This window comes from Stegodyphus dumicola, chromosome 1, assembly GCF_044657685.1.
Source record: "Stegodyphus dumicola isolate Sdum_Otavi_A_Nest chromosome 1, ASM4465768v1".
NCBI classification, from domain to species: Eukaryota; Metazoa; Arthropoda; class Arachnida; order Araneae; family Eresidae; genus Stegodyphus; species Stegodyphus dumicola.
The window spans coordinates 219,504,529-219,526,981 of NC_140768.1; the positions used below are offsets into that span (position 1 = coordinate 219,504,529).

A 22,453-nucleotide genomic window follows, 5' to 3' on the forward strand; every position below is an offset into this window, starting at 1 on the left:
AGCGGAGCTAGAGGCCACATATACTAAAATAATACATCTACAGAAAGACGCAACCTTTTCAGGCACCTTACATAGTCCTGCAAATTACGAACATCCATGTACTCCTCTCCACACCCACCCAGCACACAAGGGACCTTGGCATTCACACTATCCTCAAACTGCCATGACGTCAACCAGAAGGAAACGCTAGTATGCACACGTTCTACACAGATGGCTTGAAAACTGCTGAGGGTGTAGGTAGTGCCTTTATATACTACAGGCAAGGCCATGCTGCACATCATTGGAAAGAGCACCTCAATCCAAATAATAGCCTTTTTTCAAGCAGAAGTAGTTGCCATAACAGCTGCCATTGAATACGTGGCGCTCAACAACATCACACATGTGCAGTTTTATACAGACAGTATGCCGACACTGCTTGCTCTTGACAAACATAGTCACGCGTCCCCGCTGATCATACGATTGCAGCATATCCTAAAAGATAATCGGCACGCACATTTTGACCTAGTATGGATTAAAGCCCATGCATGTAACATGGGTAATGAGACAGCGGATGAACTCGCTAAGGAGGCTGCTTCGAACCAAAATGCCAGACCGATATCAGTATCAGCACCACTATCTTTCCTCAAAAGTCAACTGCGAAATGCCGCTATCCAGGTGGTGGCAAAGAGAATGGGATCAGGGCGACACGGGAAGGAGAGCGCATAGCTTCTTGCCAAAAGTAACCACGGAGCGCGTTATAGCAATTGCTCCCCTTACCAACTTCATTACTGGTCATGGTCCCTTCCCGGATTACTTCTACCGCCGCACCATCTCAACCACGGATCGCTGTGTTTGTGGGGGTGAGGGGTCATCGGACCATTATATCTTCCAGTGTCCACTCACAGTACAGTTCCATTTCCCAATACCAGCCAATATCTCAGCATTTCACAAGTTCCTAGCCAAAAACAGAGCGGCCATAAATAAAATCTGCAAAGTAATAACCACCATTGCAGTATATGGCCAGGACCTCTGTCAACCAGAGTAATAGGGCTTATATGCATTACTTGCACTGACATATGCATGCACTCTAGTGCTCTACCATCTAATCTCTGAATGCATAGGGAGCAATGCTACGTATTGTAATAGTAACTGCAATTGTAACTATACTTATAATCTAATTGTAAGGCAACTGTACCAACTGTAATGTAATGAAACTGCACCAACTGTACTACCTGTAATGGAATGTACCACCCGTAATGTAATGTAACTGTACAATAATAATTGTAATGTAATTGCACTCCATCCACTGCTCAATCTACAACATGCACTCTGTATTGTATCACTTCAGCATGTGTCTTCCATACTCCAACATGTGCAAATTTCATTTAACTGTAACATACAAGAGTAATATTTAATTGTACCATATAACAATATTTTGTCCTTGTATCATGCCCTATGTACCATGCCTTATGCTTCTACATAAGTTGCGTACTTGTACTAGGCCATATGTACAATTCACAATGCACACTCTTAGTATGCACATTATATGTGTTTTTATTAAACCTTGTTTATTTCAGTTAACATCATCAATCTTCTAAGCATTATTGTCATGAAATGAACCTGTAATATAAGTACCATTCCCTATGTTCCTTTGTTTTATAATCCATGCTTATCTGTACCGTAATTGTAAACATATTTAATGATACTGTGCCCTATGTATGCCCTATGTGTTTTTAAGTGATTTATGTCATGTGATCCTAAGTGTTATGTGCTCGTATTTATTACGTGTTTTATGTTATATGTTTAGGTGTTTAATTTTCTTCTTTTGTTATAACCTATTAAGTGTTTTTCCCCTTTTTTCTTTTTTCTTTTCTTTTTTTTTTTTTTTAAACCGTGCCTGTATCAGCAAGTTAATTCAAATGTACTTCAAATGCCAGATGTTCAACAGTTGCCCCTGTATGGCCATGTATCCACACTTTTAATTAATAAATAAACTCCAGGGGAGGACGCGGGACATATGCCTGTTAACCTCTGTTAAACTTCAGGCGTCCCTGTCCTCCGTCACCTGTCACCTGCCCAGTGGGGCTAAATGCTAACTTTCAACTTTGTATACCGAATATTTTGTCTTCCTGCCCGCTAGCTGAGTTGCTTATTTTTGTGCAAAAACTCTAATTTCAATTGTAAAATTGTATTTTTTTAACCATTTTAAACTATATTTGGTGTTTTTGGGTTTTCTGTATTTTACAATTTTTAATGAAGATAGTTTGAGTCTTTATGTATTTGTGCCTCACTGCGAAGTAAAAACTGAATTGATTGAATGAGAAATATACCTCATTATTTTTTTGATATTTTACATGTGCACTAACTGTCAGTGTGGTGTATTTCTATTCAAATTAATATTTTAAGAACAATATGATTTTACAGATGCTTTCTGTAAAAGGTGTTTAAAATAAAGAATTTTGGAATAACGAAGTAAAACACTCAATATTTTCCCTTTTTTGTGCGATATTTTCCATGCGGAGCAGCTTTAATTTAATGCGTATCTAGTTAAATTAGGATTTTTAAGAACAATATAGACTTACAAATCTTTTTAGGTTAAATATCTATAAAATAAATATTTATGATATTAACACAGCAGGAAAATTGCTCGTAACTTTAATCCTTTCATGAAGCATTCTTTAATTATATTTTCCTACCATTCAAGAGCGGAATTTAGAATATTATATTAAAGGAGACCTAACTATGAAATGTTATAAAAAGTGAAAGTATATTAAAATTGCAAGTATTAGAGAAGTGGGAATTGAAATATATATATATATATATATATATATAATCACAAATAACATCAACAACGACATAGATGAATAAGAGATTTTAATTCTGGAAGCAGGTACAATAATTATATTTAAATATGCGTGATTACAATGTTCTTCAGGAAAAATTCAAAACTTATAGATACTCTTCACTGAGATAGGCAAAATACTTCTTTTTCACGCTAATTGCTCAATATATATACACGCTTCGTTTAGCATGCATATTTTTCTTTATATGTATGTAATATATATTTATATATAGATGCTATTATTCTGAACAAAGAACCATTGCTGTACGATTACACATCGTGAGGAAAAATATGATATATATATGTATATACAAATATGATAGAAAATTTTCACACAGGTATGGAATGGATGCAGTAAACTACATTAACTAGAAATGAGATATCTTTAAATGCACATGTGAGGCTGATATTAAGTTAAAAGCACAGATGCCTTTGTAGAGTGCGGATTATAGGAAAGTGGTCAAATTTTTGAAACACATTATAACTGTAATGAAATTTAAAAATTTACTTCGTAATTGTTTTTTATATTAGATTGCTTTTCCTTTACAGTGTTAAAGTTACATAAGGCGAAGCATTTTATTTTATACATAAGCCACTTAAATGGGCGAAAATTTGCGAAAAACCAATAAATCCACAAAAATTTTAAACATATTTCGATTTTATTCACATTAATTATTTGGTTATTATATGCTTGAAATTATATTCTTTATCAAGAGAAATTACTTTTAGAATAAAAGTTTTAATTTGCATATATTATATAAAAATTTGGAAGCATACTTCTTTTATTGATATATAATTAAACGATTATTACTGTGGATACATTTCGGTACAAATTTGTTTGGTTATAAATGCAAAGAAGGTAATATTATCACACAAAATAAATGTACATATATCACAATTTAAAAATAATTACGGAGATTTTAAAATCAAAAACAACTTATAGTGCATAAATTTAAACAAGTGATCAAACAGGAAACGATTGACATTTACGGCTATTCATAAGCATCTAACTGATCGAATACATTTCTTAGAAGCTATTTAAAACGTAACATTGTTATACAGCATCTTCGCATAAATATTCTTCTTATCTTAATAATATTTCTTCACGACTTATCAAACAATGTGATCAAATTACGTCTTGCCAATATAGCTTCAATTTCAAGTAATTACTTTAAAACGTTAAATAAGTTAAAAATCAAGATTTCCAGCTACAGTAAAAATTAAAGTAAAAAATAATAAGAATAAGTATAATAATATAAAAAAATGGACAAAAATCAGAAGGACTATACCCATTTTAAAATTTTCAAACTGATTTAAAATTTTTTCAAACAGTCCGTAAAAAGACACCAAAGACTTCATCGGTTTGAAAGGTAAACTGAGAATATCATAATTAATTTATTGAAGCTATTCGTTGACTCACCTACAATGACTGATGACACAGTCCACAGACTGTTTTTACACTTAAATTCCCTTTCATATTTTTGCGTTTTAATTTCGTTCGAATAATATATTAAACCGCAAATAAGTAAGTTACTTGCCTTCAGCAAGTATAACAATAATTTAAGCTTTAATATTAATTACATTTTAAATATCCTTCGTCGTTTTACATGAATTACATAGCTTCAAAGACAGCTTTTCAAAATTACCGATAGATGGCGTTGAGTTGCGGATGTTGATTTCATTTAATACTCGTAATTTAAAATATTCCGTAAGCATCAACTAAAAATTTAAGAATAACTTCATTCTCTTCCTAGTACTGTGTTTAGCAATGGAATTTTCAGAATGAAAGAGAATTTTAACGCATATAAACTCGGACGTTTAAATAAGATTAAAATTTGAATCTCAATTAAAAACGCAAATTGTATCCTATAACAAAGTTTTATTCTCGGTGATTAGTAAAAAACATGTAAGGAATGAGGCTTCATTTTAAGACACGCAGATACTTCTGAATGCCTTATAAATCGTATATTATCTAGATTAGACCGAATCTATTTCATGACGTTAGAAGAAGCAATGATATGCATAATTCTTTCTCTAATTAACTATAAACTGCTTTATACTTGGTCGCGTTATGTTACAAAGGACGAAAGTTTGCTGAAATGTTAGAAAGCTTTGCAGAGACCAAAAAAGAATGATTCTAGTTTCCTCCCCTCTGAAAATTGCATCACACTACAATTCTAAGTAATCATGCTATTGTTTTATTCAGGGCTTAATTTCTGAAATTTGAAAGGCAGAACCTTCTGGAAAGCTTCAGGAAAGGTCAATAAAAGTAAATAAATGAATGATAAAAATTTAAATAAATTACAAAGAAATAAAAAATAATTAAATAAATTATGAAGAGACAGAAAATAATAAATTAAATTAACGGAAAATAATGAAATGATAAATAAAAATAACAAAGCTCACCTTTTCTGGGCTTCCTGTTTGAATTATGGATTTGACAAAAAAATTAACCATTGCCGGTGCCGAACTCCAGCTACATTTAAGCTCTGCTTCTGTTTTGTTATAGAAAGCAAATTTTTTAATGAGTTGTTTCAATAATCCATAAGTGATTACTTAAAGTTGTGTAATATTTTCCGTTTATAAGTACCTTAATTTATGCTTTTTTTATGTACAGTTTTTGTAACCATAGCAAAATAAATAATTTAAAATATATTATTAAATTATATATCCCAGCTCGGTGGCCTTAGAAAAATATTACAAGAAATTACTTAAATAAACGATATAAAATGAATTAATAGTCTACAAAATGTTATTCTTTGGATTTATTCTTTCCTAAAAATTATTACCTATTAAATTCTTCAGGATACTCGTAGGCAGCATGTAAATAGTTTAAAGATTTGGCAGGATATCTGTAGTAGAAGTAGAAATATTAAATTTGTTTTACCGTTTAAATAATAATAGAGCTCTTTTTCGGCTGTTAAATTTCTTGAGTAATGCATGGAAAAGTATAGTATTTAGTTCACTTATAAATGCTGAAATTTTATATTCCAGAATGTTAAGTTTCACGGCAAGAAATTTGGCTTTTGTTAAATAAGACACATTATAATGAAAACTACAGCTTTGGAGATGTTCTTAGATTCTAATGATACCAATGAGTAGAAATCGGAAAAAAATGTCTACTACTGTTTGAAATCTAGAAGATTTATAATTCCTTGATGTTCAAAAGTGTAATCTCTTTAAATTTACTAGAAATTTTGCTCTTCATTTTTTAAATAATGCACTTCGAAATCACTTTCTGCATATTTTATTACAATTTTACATACTCGAGGATGGGGAAAAACTATTTTCTTTTTAGCTTTCTTTAATAGTTATTTCCTTCTATTCATTTCTTGAAGCGGCGTGATGACAAGAAACTAATAACACTGGACAGTGCCATTTTTTTGGTATATTTTATCTTTAGAATACAAGCTTGTAACGATTAAGCGTTTTCCAACTTGAGACATTCAGAAACAGCATGCAATTAAATTAACATTCGAATTGCAGTTTTGTGAAATCGCTTAATGGGAGATATTGGTGAGATATTTAATGAAGTAAAAATATAATATTAGTTAAAACATTTAATAATGTTAGAATCTTTGAAAGTTTAGCAATAATTTTTCAAAGAAAACTTTCCATTTAGATATTTTTGAAAAGGTTACCGGATTTAAATTTAAATTACATAATAAACAATTTGTAAAGCCATTTTTAGTTGAGAATAAACTAAACTTCAATTTTTGAAACATAGTTAAAATTTCATAAACAAATAAAAGAAGATTTCGGAGAGAAAATGAAATTGGAGGAACGCATGAAAATGGTGAAATGAAAAAAGAATCTATATTCTCTTTGCTTTACTGATTTTAAAGTCCATAGCAAACAAATTCTTTTCTCTCTTGGTCAATCTATTGTGCAATCACATTTCCAAAAATTTAGTGAAAATCTTCCGAAAACCTGAAGTACGAAATCATTGACTTTGCCTTGGGGATGGCTGATAAAAAAGATGCACTTTTTTTTTCAAAGTTTTGCTTTTATTAGCAAATCGCAGACGATGGCACATCAAGTAGTCTTCTCCACGGCTTTTTATATTGAAGATTGGCAATAGTTATCCTATCCCTGATTTCATTTCTTTTGAAGGCCTCACTCTGTCAGTATCGAATTTAGTTCGTATACCCGTTGCTCAACAGCTCCCAATTTTCTTTGTGAGTCGGTTTGATGACAGCGTATGTTAGGAAATAGGCCGCCACGAACAATCCAAATGATAATGGGAAGAGAATCTTCGAAACTTTGTCTATATTCTTTGACAGTCTTTGTCTGTTGTAATTAGGCGGTATAATTGGCTGTGGCCTCTTTAGCCAACCAAAGAGAGAGAGAGCAGCTGCCCGACGATCTTCAATGGGCATTCCTTGCCCAGGTTCTCTCGATGAGGACACGTGATCCCTTGTGATGCCAGGGTCGTTGCTATTGTTGTCTTTTAAGACGTTAGGCTGCTGAAAAAAAAAAGCAAATTATAGGAAACTTATCCACTATCAGCATATTAGGTCATAAAACTTAAAGAAAGAAAAGATAAATATTCCTTTAAGAAAGCTACAACACTGAAAAATTTTAAGGACCTTTCACATTTCTGTTTTACGCATGCAAATTGCTTTGAAAAATAATAAGAATAAATCCAAAATCTTAACGAATGTATTAGGAATATCTGATGATAAAACTGATGTTTGTTATAACGATCACTCATTATAGCTAGTCTTCGATTAAATTGACAGTTCAAAACTATTCTCACTGGTGAGAATATATTCAATCCCCTTTTTGTTATCGCGACCACTCTTATGACGTCCGCGTTTTTTTAGAACTTGAAAGGGTCGTTGTAACATTATGTACCACCATGGATTATATCAGCTTATTAAATACTTTTTTTTTAATATTTAGAACGGCTAAAAGCTGCTGCTGTAAAATATAAAGAATTTTTCAGTAATTTAGATTACGCCACCATCTTCATTGATGAATATTTGCAATTAATTAGTAAATTTGCTGAATTTGAAAAGAGTATGTTAGTAGCCTAAAGTGTAAGCATATTTTATTACGGAAGCTGGAGGATGTACACCTTGGAAAAGAAAAAGGAACAGTTCTATATCTTCCATTTTACTGGGCGGTTTGACGAAATTTAACCTGAGTTTTTCATGTCTCGAAAGCGCAACTTACGATATACAGGGTGTTTATAAAGTCCCGGACACATTTTGATGTTTAATAACTCACAAAATAATGAAGACATAAACAAATTTATGGCATTTATTGATGGAATAACTTATATATTTTCCTTTTTAGGTTTGAATATCTTTACTTTTGAAAATATCGTCTGCGCGTGTGGTTAATTTCAGATAATTTCATTTTCCAGTCTAAATATCTGTACTTTTTTAAATATCGTCTGCTTATTAATTGCATTATTCTATCTTTTGTTTTTGGCAACTATTGCAATGTTATGTTTACTTTTGATGTGTTTGTTCTAGTACTTTTGTATGTGATATTTTATTCCAGAATTTATGCCAGAATTACAACCGCAATAGCCTCTGCGGATGCAGACATGCTTGCCGGTACCTGGCGTGAAATTGAATATCGACATGATATTCTCCGTGCGATGAAGGGGGCACACGTGGAAGTTCATTGATAAGGGTCATGAAACTTTTGAGTCTATCTAACCATTTATGTTATTAATTTTAATCTATCTTTATTATTTTATGAGTTATTAAACATGAAAATAGGTCCGGGACTTTATAAACACCCTGTATATTAGATTTTTAGATAGCGCTGTTCTAACTTTGTTACTCCGACATAAAATCGAGCTTTTTTGAAATGTTATGCCTATTTTTTCCCTTTATTTTGATTCTACGAATGAAATTATGCGAAAGTGCAAAGATTTGTAAAAATTATACAAGTAGTTTTTAAATTGTTAGCTCTCAAAATTTTAGTTCCTCATGGTTAATTGAATTTAGTATATATTTAATAATAGTATAAGGCATTTTGCTCACCTTTTTAGCATGTCTTCGTGGTGTAGTAGTCAGTACGTTAAACGAGTATTCGAGAGGTTCGTGGTTCTAGTACCGGCAAAGACATTGATCATTTTTCATCTCTCCCGCTTCCAAATAACCTAATGTCTCTACAATAGCTTTTTTTATTAAACTTAATTGATTCCTTCTTCCAAAACTCGAAATCTAGCTTCAATCTAAATAAAATTCACGGATATTTTCTGATTTCCTGGTTTTAAAAATCTATTTTTTAGAAATTTTTATATATTGTTACGAAATGTCAAGGCGCGGTGAGATGGCTTCCCCGAAAAGCAGTTTTAGGGTTGCCATAAAATGGCAAAAGAAGGCAGGGTTGTCATATGTGGCGAGAAATCGCCCATTTGGCGATAAAATTGGAGATGCCCATGGACTTGTGGATGTGTTTTCTTACCTAGTTTCTGTGCAAAGTTTGCATGTAGTGTAAATGTTATCTGCATGTTTTTTTAGTTATGTTATATGTATGTTTTAAAAAGTTTCGATTGTATCGAATTTGGCTTCTGACCAAGGATTGTACTGCCCGGGACATGCAGTCCTTGAGAGGGGGCAGTGTTACGAAATGTCAAGGCGCGGTGAGATGGCTTCCCCGCAAAGCAGTTTTAGGGTTGCCATAAAATGGCACTGCCCCCTCCCAAGGACTGCACGTCCCGGGCTGTACAACCCTTGGTCAAAATGGGTCCGGGACCAAGCCAAATTCGATACAATCGAAACGTTTTAAAACATATAGATAATATAACTAAAGAAGCAAACATTTACACTACATACAAACTTTACACAGAAACTAGATATCATCGAACCATTCACAAGTCCATGGGCATCTCCTATAGTTCTCGTCCGGAAAAAAGATGGCTCGACAAGATTTTGTGTCGACTACCGGAGACTAAATAATGCCACTAAGAAAGAAAGTTACCCTCTTCCCAGGATTGACGATACTCTAGACACCTTATCAGGACATAAGTGGTTTTCCACTCTGGACCTCAAGAGTAGATACTGGCAAGTGGAAATTCATCCCGACGATAGAGAGAAAACTGCGTTCACTACCGGTCAAGGACTCTGGCAGTTTAAAGTTTTGCCTAATTCCTTAAATGCTCTGTAACGCCCCTGCGACATTTGAACGCCTGATGGAGACAGTGCTTCGTGGTTTATCTTACGAATCCTGTCTGGTCTACCTAGACGACATCATTACAGTGAGCCGTACTTTCGAGGAACATCTAGAAAATATCAGGAAGGTTATCCAGAAATTGAGAGATGCCAACCTTAAACTGAGTCCTTCGAAATGCAAGTTGTTCCCCAGTGAAATTACCTATCTCGGGCACGTCATCTCTGCCGAAGGTGTCCGCATAGGTCCAGAAAAGGTGTCGGTAGTTCAGGACTGGGAACGTCCTGTGGATATTCATCAATTACGGAACTTCCTGGGACTCTGTACTTATTACAGAAGATTCGTGAAGGGGTTCTCCAACAATATTTTTCGAAAGCATTTTGGAATTATAGCCTATAAAAATTTTACCTCCACCTTAAAGTAAATGTATTTCTAGGCATACCTGCAAAAAATTAGTGTCTCTTATTTAAAATGTTTCAATATATACGTGAGTTTATATATTGGTGCGTTTTGAAATTTGGCATATTTGTTATAAGCGATAATATCGCTAAATCTGATTTATGCACTTTGTTAAAATTATTTGAAACAATGAACGAACAATGCACTTTTTTTTCTGCTCGTGCGCAATGAAAGGAAAAGGAAAATAGGTTTATTCTTGTCGCGAACTAAGAAAAGTGCTCCAAGAAAGATTTCTGAATTTATTAAACACAAATTCGGCCCAGTCGAATGGGTGACACAGAACTTTCCCCCCTTTTTTTGGCAGAGTGTACATAGTGTGTTTCAACTATTAAATTAATTAAATTGTTAAATGCCTCTTGATATTCGCTAAAGATTGTTAAATGCCTTTTGATAAAGTTTAAACTTCTTTCTGGATGCAGATGTTCTATTTACAGTTTGTAAGATTTATTTTCCTAACTAGGTATTTCACATTAACTGTTTTCTGTTATTTCAGTTTTTCCTTCACCCTTCACTAGAAGGAGGAAAGATTGAGTCTGAATAGCAAATGCAATCAGTGTATAGTGAAAGTGAATTAGCAAAGTCATATTAATTCCGTATTCTGCGCGTTAACTATAACGAATTGTCCGATTTAGAATTGGAAGCTGATTTGATTTATTTCATTACAGGATATCATTATGCAATTATAGTGAAGCCGAGAATTAATGAGAATAATTTTGATTGTGTTCTAATTCCTTAAATGCTTGTAATAATTTGAAGCCTTGCAAATAATGATGGATAATTTTGTAATTTTAAATTATACTATATGGTATTTTCTTCCTCCTTTCTGCATGTCTTCGTGGTGTAACGGTAGCACACTCGACGCGTATTCGAGAAGTCTAGGTTCAAGTCCCGGAGAGGACACTGCACATTTTTCACATCTTCCGCTTCAAAATAACCTAATTTCTTTACACCGGCGCCCGAAGTATAAAGTGGTGATGGACAATAATTCGTCATCACCAGGATTTGGCGATTGTGTCCCCTAATCTCCAGTCGCCCTTTAAAAGGCGGCGTATATAACGTGTTTTCTCCGTCCTTCTAGCATACCTTCATAGTGTAACGGTCGCACACTGAGCGCGTATTCGAAAGGTCCAGGTTGGAGTCGTGGCGAGCGCATTGCACATGTTTCATGTTTCCAGCGTAGGGGGGGGGGAGGGGGGAAACCTTTAATGACTCTAAAATACTTCAAAAGAGGAAAAGAAGCAGAAAATAAATATAGGTTTGGATTTTATCGCTGTCTTATTGAAGTTCGGTTTGTTTATTAGTAAGTCTGTGACAACGATAATTCGTCTGAGCAATGTACGATTACGCAAATAAATAAACCTAAGTAGCCAAACCATTTTAAGTTCATTTTGCTTAATTTCCCGTGGGCCCCAAGAACCGGTCCCAGACCAAGCAAAATGGGTTTAACATGTTAAGTTAGGAATCAAACTAGATAGATTTCCACACTATTAAAGTTTTAGTCACTTTATACCTTTAGCTGAAGTATATAAAATTTAAAATTTATAAAAGCTCCGTAAGAAAAAAAGAAGTATACCGCTGAAAAAAAGGCGAAGTCTGAGAATTTAACGCATTTTAGTTGCTAATGTCCTTTTATTCTGCAAAAAGAGCTCAACTGACAAGGATGTAATTCAGAGGTTTAATGAATAAATTATGGTTATCTTTTCGTATCAGGAGTTTGAAAATAACGTCACTTGTGGAATAGTATTATTTTCCATTGCATGTGCATCACTTTCCCATAAGTGTCAGTTCTTTTAATAATATCCATTCTAAATATCCATTCTAAATGTTATTTATTGATTATTTAGTTATTTTGCCATTTCGCAACTGTTTAAAAATGATCTGATCCTGTGAGAACCGTTAATTTACTACATCCCTACATGGAAATCTACAGCTGTTGATTACGACACAGAGGTTAGCGAGACGATTGGCATCCCAATGATCCGCAGAAAAGGAAGAATTTTATTTCATAATGTAATTATTGGAAGTAATGGATATGAACCAGCAATTAAACTTGTAAAAGAAGCTGCACAAGACACGACGGCAACAAACAGCGACCTATTATACATACCATTACGAAGAACTCAATAACCTGTCTACCAGACTGCAACAAATAGCAACGATAGCATGGCAACAGGAATGGCATGTAATACAAAAAGGAAAGACAACATTCAACATGCTTCCAAATAGTTATACCTCTAGACTTATACCTACTTCACAAATAACTTGGATTATATCAAGCCATCATACATTTCCTGTCTACCTTTACTACAGAAGCATTTCATCAACAGATACCAGGATCTGGGACACATGCATCACGTATAATTCCAAAATATACAGCTTTCCTCATAAAAAAGAAAGAACACAGAAGAAATATCATTTAAATAATTAATATGGTGGCAAACTTAAGATTTATATCATCCCTGATGAATAATCTTTCCATCTGAAGACAAATTCCGTTATGTCAGCAGTTGCATGACTTTTGTCTTTTTGCCTCGAGTCTCGTTTGTTCGCATAAAATGCATGAAGTTTTTTTTTTATCTAGTGGCGGGCACCTGCCTATTCGACAATGGCCACTCCTAATGACAGATGTGGTGACCATTTTATTACGGAGGCACCTAACAGATGGCCACCGTTGCCTACTACGAAGCGACGAATATTACAAACGGAATTCGAACCCGGGCCCTTCGCTATCGCCATCAGCTTCCCTAACCACTATACCATCTGGACGACCCTAAAATGCATCAAGTTATTAGCTTTCATTTTACAAGGCCCACCAGCGGTCGAGCGTAAAGTCGCTGAGCGCTGGACCTTAGTTGACCTATTGTTAGATTCCACACGAACGGGCTGGCTGGTCTTTTTCGTGGTTTTTTTCCAAGCATAAATGTGAATACGACCCAGTTTTCTTTAGAAAATTCTTCACGAAGGTATCCCTTCCCTTAGGGAAATAGACCTCGCATGCTTTACCGTAATCAAATAAACAAAACAATTCATTTTACAAGATTTCTTACAAACTATCTTTCGATATGTACGCAGCATAAGCACAGCATCGTCATAAATGCAAGTTCTCACAAATCTGTTCAAGCACCGATGTTTGAACAGATTTCCAATTTATAAAGTAGTGAACTTTGAAGAAATGTTCAACTCACAAAAAGTAGTCGAAAGGTACCATCTGTTGACTCCATGGTAAAGTACTGGTGTTATCGCCTGCTTTATCGTCCTGTATTAAAACCCTGTTTATTTGTAATGTCTCTAAGCCTTTTACGTCTCTTATTAATGATCTTCAAAATGATATTTAGCATATAATAAGCAATACTAACACGCTTGCTTTAGGAAACGGTAATAAATTATGACTACTTCATTGTATTTTTACCATGAATGAAAGAAACTAATTTAACACCGAGGCAATACATTCACTGCTACATTTATATTTAAAATAAGTTAACTTCCCATATGTAGATCAGCAATTCACATCTAATAACAGATAAGAATTTATAATGTTACGAATTTTATACATATACAGATATTTTAGTGCAGATATACGGATATGTGAAATTGTACTTTTTCTGTATAATATAACGTGAAAAGCTGAGAGGAATGGTGCTCTGCCGGGAAAGTAAGAACAGAGGGCAAGTCCAATTAACATTGAGTAAATAGATATCTTGCTAATTTGGCGAGATATCGCCAAGCAAACTGGCAACGATTTTTGCGATTAAAAAAGATAATTGATCATTACATTAGCTGTAACCGTAATTTAGCCCTCCTATGCCTTCCAATAATTTCGAGAAGCAGAAAGCACTGGAAATATCTTGGCGGCCGGGTGAAAACTATATAAGGCGGGAAACAGCTTCTGCCCTCAGTATCCAGCTTCCGTTTCGCGGATATACTGGATGTCCATAAATCTGTAAACTAAATTTTTGCAAACTTAAAAAAAAAAAAAAAAAAAAAAAAAAAAAAAAAAAAAAAAAAAAGCAAATCACACATTTCAAGGAAAACTATATATTTATTTGAATCCAGGCAAATGCTTAAAGGCGTAACTATCTTATTCTGTGTGTCCTCCATTACCACAAATTACAAGAGAGTTGCAACACCGTTAACTGCAGCAAGTAGCATATTCGAATGGATGCAAGAGATTTCGTGATGAAATGGCGTCTTTTAACTGCACCAAGGAAGATGGGCTGTGTGCAGTATACTCTGAACTTGACATAACCCCCAAAACAAAAATCAAGTGGTGTTAAGTCCGGCAAGCAAGGCGACCACCCAGTCGGGCTGCAATCAGTGCAAGAGTGTTATAAAAGGTAATTTTACCTGTACTGCTACAGTATCATGCCGATTCAACGGAGGATAGGTCAATCGAAAAGATGGTTTCGATAGCATAAATGTAAGCACAAGCATTCACATTTCAACTTTGATTATTCAATTGTCATCGAAGTCTCGAGCGAGTTCTTAGATTGTCGTCGAATGGTTTCCCTTCAGCACGCAGGGAGGAGACTTCGGCGTAACTTTTCCCCGCTAAATTATGTTAGATGGTATATCAAGTTGTTCTTCAGGCTTGCAATTTGTCATGATAGAAATTAGTTAACAAGTAGTTACAATACTTTGAGAATAATCTTCGCGTCCCTTCATTCCTCAGTAAAAGGAACTTTATTCACCTTGAGAGTCAATATGTTTCCAAGACGACCAAGTTTTGCCCTTTTTGATTTTGCCACGTGCTATGCTTTGTTTCCAGCCTCTTCGTGAGGTTAGAAGAATTCTCCTCCTGTACGAAAAATGAATGGCGTTCTTTCAAAGGAATAATTTCCCAAACTAATTTTTCTTACTCAAGTTTTCGTAAAAGCAGTTTTCAGGAAGATGAATATAGATATCTACTCCGTTTCATAATCTTCATTGCAGGACTTCGCTGTGTTCGAAATCACAAAAATTGTTAAGAGAGTGATGATATTTGTATTTTTCTTTTTTGTAATCTTTTAAACCTCCATACCGATCAGTTTTAAGTAGCTACTAGTAAATAAATAATCACACGTGAAAAGTGTAATAGTTGTGTTTCTGATTGACACTGCAGTATAGAGTAAGTAAAGCTACTATTTTGTATTCTAACAATAGTGTTGCGTACATACGGGTTCGTAATAGATTGAAAGCCAGCGGAACTGATGATAGCTTGATAAAATTTATGTCACCAAAAGAAACACTTCGCTGCTCTGGAACTTTCCATAAAAGTACTCGCACAGCTTTTCACAGTATCACGAGTACAATCAGTAATTATACTTCAAAGTACTAGGAACGTTTAACATAACGCAATTCAAAGCCCATCTAAAGAGCGAAGCTAACATGGAGGTATCTCAGCTCTGAGCTAACAACTAAACTGATACTTTTTCCGGTCTTATACAGTTTTCCTCCGGCAGGCGAGAAATCTCTAGTACTTGTCGAAATTGCTAGAAGACATATGAGGACCAGATACGGTCACATTTGCATACATAGATTAATTGGAGTTATTCATTACAGTCGTACAGTGGCCGAAAACCAAAATGTTGCCAAATGGTCTCCACGTTTGGCGACTTATCACCAAATTTGGTGACAAAAATTAGTGACCATTGCTATCTTGGTTGATCTTGCCAGTTTAGCGAGGCAGCCATTTACTCAATGTTAAACAGACTGGCCTCTGTATTCTTACCTTTCCGGCAAAGCAGGGCCTATTTAGATTTTCCTGTTACATTATTTAGAAAAAAAAAGTCTAGGCTTTTACTCATAATTTTACTAAAATTATTTATACATGTAATAAAATTCGTAACAATAGGTTAAGAAAGATTAATTTACATCATTCCTTAAATTTTTGGGTTACAGGATTAATACTTTATGGTTTCTAGCATTTATTAAATTATAATTAATTAATAATTAATAATAGTAGGCATTGTGCTGGTTTCTATCTAAGGAATGTTTGTTTATTATATAATATTTCCAGCATATAATATTTCCAGCATCCATCTTTATCATATCATTTTCATAACATTCTGCTGCTGGAACATCTTTATCTCAAGAATAATTACTGATAAAACCCGTAATTGCATAAACAATGAAACGTCAATTTGTATGCAGGATCGAGTCTGCCATCAAAAGACAATGGTGGGCTTGAATTAAGCTGTTGCTTTTCACCTTGGCAGAGGCTATTTTAACTTGGAGAAGATTTATATAATTTGTAAAGCGTCTAATTCTTTAATTTCCAAAACATATCTTGGGCCATAGTAAACCACGGATATTGAATAGGTGAATGCAGGAAAAAGCACAATTATAATTTCATTTTACAAAGCAAAGTTAGTTTTGCTTTAAAATTCAAAGCACGGATGTTGAATATGTGAATGTAGAAAAAAATCCGATAAGCGCTATTTTCCAGCATTTAATACGCAACTACGATAAAAAGTTCAAAAACGATATAATATAATTTACATAATTTAATTAACTTCGGTAAATACAGAGCTAAAATGAGCCGCTTAAAAAATTTTATGCAAAATTTTTCACTTTCGACTGAAGTCCTTGTGAAATTATGCTATTTATGGTAAAGTTCAAATCATAATTGCAAATTAGTTCAAATAAATTAGACATGAACAATTTATTTTGTTATTCCTTAAATTTATTTTTCCAGTTTTTTATTTAAGAGAATTTCTGGTTCAAAAAACAGTAAAAGATTTTGAATTACTCTTTCTTCCTCCCCCCCCCAAATACCGAGCATTAGTTTCTTTTCTAAGTCGCTAATGAATAATTAAACAAATACATGTAATTTTCATCATAAAGTGAAGAATAGATGCGAACTGCAATCTATTTAAACTCACTTTGTCAAGCAAAGCCTTCTTTTTAAACCAGGTCTCCCCAAACATCTGGGAATGCCCGGGCAATGACGTCAAAGTCACTATGGCAACAACTGGTTGTTACAAGTCTTTGCGCATGCGTTTCTTTAAGGGGGTGCTTCTCTCACCTTCCAAAAGCCGCAGGTTTGCGTAAATTTTTGTGTTATTTTAATGCCTTTTTTGATGTTTTTGATATGATTTCTTTCTCCCTGCAATATCCTAAGATTTCATCTAGGAAACATTTTTAGCAATCATGAAGTTGGATAATTTTTTTTGTAAATCGTCTATTGTTTTTTCGTTTAGAATTTCCCCAAGAACTATGATTTAAGAAGTAAAGTTCTTAAAGGTCTTAGTCACCAGTAGCGTTTTTTTTTTAAGTGTTCTGTATATCTTTGACACTAAGATACTGGATATGTCAGAGACATGCTTGCTTGTTCCTTAATTTACTCTTATATTAAAAATTATCATCGACAATATTCGAGAATATCTATCATAAAGATCATTATTGCCACAAAGAAAAGACCCTAAAATATTATCATTAATATAAAGTCTACAGTTAAATATTTTTTAATTTTATGAGCAGTCGCGAACTATTTCCCACCCTTTATTTAAAGAAAATACACTTATATACACAAAAATTTATTTAAAACGAAGACACTATTTGCATTTTTTAAAATTCTTTGCTGCAAAATCTTGGGAAAATATCACACATATCAATTTATGTAGAAATAGCGTACAAATCTGCATTATGAGTAGTGTACAAAAATATTTGTTAAATCTAGAGAACTGAAGCAGCGACAACTAATTTTTAAAAATTATTCTAACAATAACGACAGAATTTGTTCGACAGAGGGCAACACCGTGCTTACGGACCATGCTATGGAAGTACTGCTGAGTTTAAAAATGGAATTTCGTTTTCTTTTATACGTATTGTTCTTTAATACAGTACATAAGGTTTTACATCCCCCTTAAAAATATAATTTTTTTCCAGCATTATCTTTTGTGTTCATGCTGCATTTTCATAATTCAAAATATCATTAATGAATTTAAATAATAAAAATTGTTTCAATTTAATATTATTAAAACAGCAGAAGTAGCAACAACGAAACTATTATTATTATTATTATTATTATTGTTGTTGTTATTTTTATTATTTAAACTGCAGGAGCAATAATAAAAATAACAACAGTAATATTTATTGCTATTGATACTCTTACTGTTAATGTTGTGGTAACTAGTGCTATTGTTTTAAAAATAAATTATTATTATTACTTAAGCTCAACATTTCATATATACGAACTCATAAAATTAATTAATTTTTGTTTCCCAAATGAAAAAAAGTTGAAAGGTTTTAATGACAGACATTTAAATTTTCCTTTCTTCAAGTTAAAATTTTCCTGCCAAAAAAAAGTTTAATGTTTCATTTTTTATTTTTCTCAAGAGATGCATAATGAGTCCTTGAAGAATAACGACTATTTTGTTTTCGCATAGACTGATAATAGTTATAATAAGACCACTTTGAAAAAAAAAAAGGGCACTTTAAATTTTTCTAATTTCTCTCCTGAGGATAATTCTTGACAACATTTTCGATTCTGCTACCTTTTCGGTATAGCAGTCAGCAGTGCTGGTTTTCATATTGTTTCGCTCAGGTTGAAATTACAGACAAGATATGGATATTTTGTTTTTCATTCTTCCTACACTCGAATGAGTGTAATTTCGGACTACCATTATAGTGCACACTATGTAATGTTAGTCATGAGATGGTTAAATGCCCATAAATTATGTGTATGATCATTCTCAATCAATGTTTAACGAGCATAATCTTTCGCCCCTTATGATGGAAAACAAAATTCTCATCCTTTGTCATATTTAATGTACTGAAAGCGATTAAAAAAATAGAATGAAAATAGAAAGTGAAAGACAATATATGCCGTTATTTTACCTCTGCTAGAATTTGCGCCATCTAAAAGCTCATAAAAAGGGTAAAAGAAATGTATTACTCATTGGTGCATTTAATTATTAACAGGAAATTTCGCCACCTGAACTAGAATAAAGGTTAGTGACTCTGACTAACGTGTCGCAGGGCCCGGATTTGAAACCCGGAGGAGGAATAGATTATCGTAAATGTATATTGTCTTTGCGGAATGGGAGCACCCAGAATATGCGGCGAACCTAAAGTCCTCTCGAGAGGTTGTTGATAGGGAAAGAGGGGTGGGAGACCCTCGGACCCGTCCCTCCGGGGTACTCTTCTTGAAAATTTGGCGTGGAACTGAGCTAAAGTCGGGCTGTCACCTGTATGGAGTCCAAGGCTCTAGCCAACGACAGGCGCAATCTTGACTCCTTACCACGATGAATTTCGTGAGCTTGCTCTGATTCAGAGAAGAGAAATGAGTAACAACAACAACGACAACTCTATGAAATTTCATCGGCTAAATAATATGGCATCTTAAATTAATAACTTTTAAGTATTAGAAATAAAGCTCTGAAACATTCTCAAGAATAATTAACACGGAAGACAATGTCAGAAAAAATTACATTAAGTATAAATAGGAATTATTCTCATATAATTTTAGAAAATGAATTAAAATTGTTGTCTGCTGTTCAAAGTAGCTTGTGAAAAATGCATTGCAATAAACTGCATAGAAACATGTTTTACGGCATACCTTCAGAAAAGAAAAAAGAGCTAAGAAAGTTGATATAAACATGAATGCCATACGCTCAGAAAAATAAAGGAAGCTAAGAAAGTTGATAGAAACATAAATAATTATGCACAATACTAAATACTATTCCATTTTAATAAACGTTTAAAATAAACTGTAAAATTTCACTTATAATATTGACTAGTACTTTATAATTCCCAATTTGTTATCGCAAGATAAAATGTGGATGTGAAATTAAAATTTCATATTACTAGAAAACCAAGCAAAAGACAATAAAATAGAAAACTTAATAACTAAGACTCTATTACTAATAATTTTTAGTCCAAAGGGGCTTTGTCCCTGAAGGACTATTGTTTTCGTTTTGCGATTTTGCGTCGGACTCATAAACGTCGGTTCACTTTTCAAACTGTTGCCACAAAATGTTAGAGTCCTGCATTATATTTGAAGAAATTAAATAATGAAAAATCTGCATAAATGATTGTCTATTTCTCGCATTGTGATAAAACAATGGTACATAGAGCCATCGAATTTTGAATGACGAAATCCTACTGCGAATATGGGCATCTGAAATCCCAAATTTGGAATTTGTTTTATTATAGATTTTATATTTTGTAAAGCTTTAACGAATTTTTGATTTACAAACTCAATGCTTTAAAAGCGAGAAATGGCAACGTTATATAGAAAAAAAATACTTTTATCTCCAACTCGCGAGACTGTGTATATCGGAAATTCTAAAGGTATGCTTAATTTAACATTATTTTGCGATATTGCTCTTGAACTGAATTTTATGTTTAAGTGCAAAGAACATGATATTTAATAAATAAAGGTAACACTCAAAACGTTAAAAAAATGCCCCTTTGGACGTAATTTAAAATCTGAAACATTTCAGATTTTTTTTTATTTATTTACTTTAATTTCTTGAAAAAATTAAAGGAAAATATTATACTTATATTTGTCTACGTTATATCCGTATCTATGTATATTATGGTTAAACAGATCTCAGTAAACTTGAAAGGAATGAAAAAGCAAACCAGTTTCACATAAGAATATGGAGCCATAAATACCAGAGAGGTTTTGTTTGCCAAAATTGGGTTAATTATCAGAGGCGTTGCATCTGCAGGATGGAAATGCTATCTTTTTGGCCATCACGATTGTTCGACTTGTCTACGTTTATTTATTTCTCCGAGTTTACATCAAAGTCACAGTCTTATTACCAGATGGTATAGTGGTTAGGAAAGCCGACTGTGATATCAAAGGGCCTGGACGAGAATCCCGGAGAAGGCCGGTACAGGTACAGGTAAAAGTATGAGGGACACTATCGATGCACCATAGGTCGACTGGTAATGCCTTTCCATACTAACTCTTAAAAAAAGGGGGGGTAGTTGCAAGTTTTATAAGAATTTTCATAGACTAAAGCTTTCCAAATGGTCTATAGTTTGCCTGTTATGGTACATCGTGCAATCCCACCGTACACCTAGCATCTAGTATTTATTAAAAATAATGATGTAGGACATAAGTAGATTACAAAATAGTCTGAATACAATTTGAAATTCACAAATTAAATTGAAAATCTGTTTGGGTGCAACAAAAATTGGAGATACACATAATTAGTAAACAGATAAACATAATGAAATAAATATGATTAGTACGGGCAACACAATGTTATAACGAATTGTAATAATGATGCTAAAGAGGTCGGTGTCCATGGGTTATTTCAGATATAAAGGTTTATTACAGTTTATAAAAATCACGAGTGGAGTCATTTTGTCCATAATCACAGTATGTAAAAGTTCACTAAATTTATGCAGTATGTGGACTTACACTTGACAGACATCTAGGCCATAGGAGGAGTGTCGTTGCATAAATTTTTGAAACTTTGGATACTGATGTTTATCTTTAATTAGAAACCTTTAATGCCAGGTGATAAGTTCGCGGGGATTTTATGTGAATATCCTCAGTTAAGGGGCACGAGAAAGTGTGATGATCAGAAGTTCCCTGTTCCCCACATATAGAGATATCAGAGTTCGCCATATTTCTTGCGTAGAAATATGTAGTGAAGGGTCCGTGTCCTGTTATAAAGTAATTTAATGAAGGATTCTTGTACATAAATGAGAAGCTTACATTGGGGATCAAGTTATATGTGCGTCTTCCTTGTGGAGCTTAGGAGAGGAAGGTAAGGAATTTTTAATCCCTAGAATAGCTGCTTGGGTGTCAGATTTTATGCTCAATTCTTTGAGCCTGCTTTTATGGCTGACAATTCCGCTTGGAAAACACTATTATTATTTTGGAGATGACCTTCCTATTTGATGATATTTGAAGCGGTAATTTGAAAATAAACCTTGGAACCAACTTTTCCTTCAATTTTTGATCCATCAGGATAAGCTATTGGAGATGAACTACTTGAACTTTCTTCAGACATTGGGAATTTTATTTTGTTGAAGCGAAGTGCTGGATGAATAAGATTGGGGTTAGTTTTCTTTTCATAGTTGGATGGCTGAAAGGTG

At 33.6% G+C, this 22,453-nt stretch overlaps 1 protein-coding gene across 6 annotated transcripts in view; it reads right to left on the reverse strand.

Annotated features, from left to right (window-relative positions):
• Positions 1 to 2,836: 2,836 nt before the first annotated feature.
• The window catches only part of LOC118179667 (glutamate-gated chloride channel-like), a 683,063-nt gene continuing 663,446 nt past the window's right edge, over positions 2,837 to 22,453 (reverse strand). For 5 of the 6 annotated variants that reach the window (XM_085825798.1, XM_085825832.1, XM_085825816.1 and 2 more), the window contains one exon: positions 2,837 to 7,287. In XM_085825798.1, coding sequence (XP_085681924.1) covers positions 6,958 to 7,287 — 330 coding nt within the window. In that variant the 3' untranslated portion in view covers positions 2,837 to 6,957. The remainder of the gene's footprint in view (positions 7,288 to 22,453) is intronic. The other variant, XM_085825825.1, reaches the window with a different exon arrangement.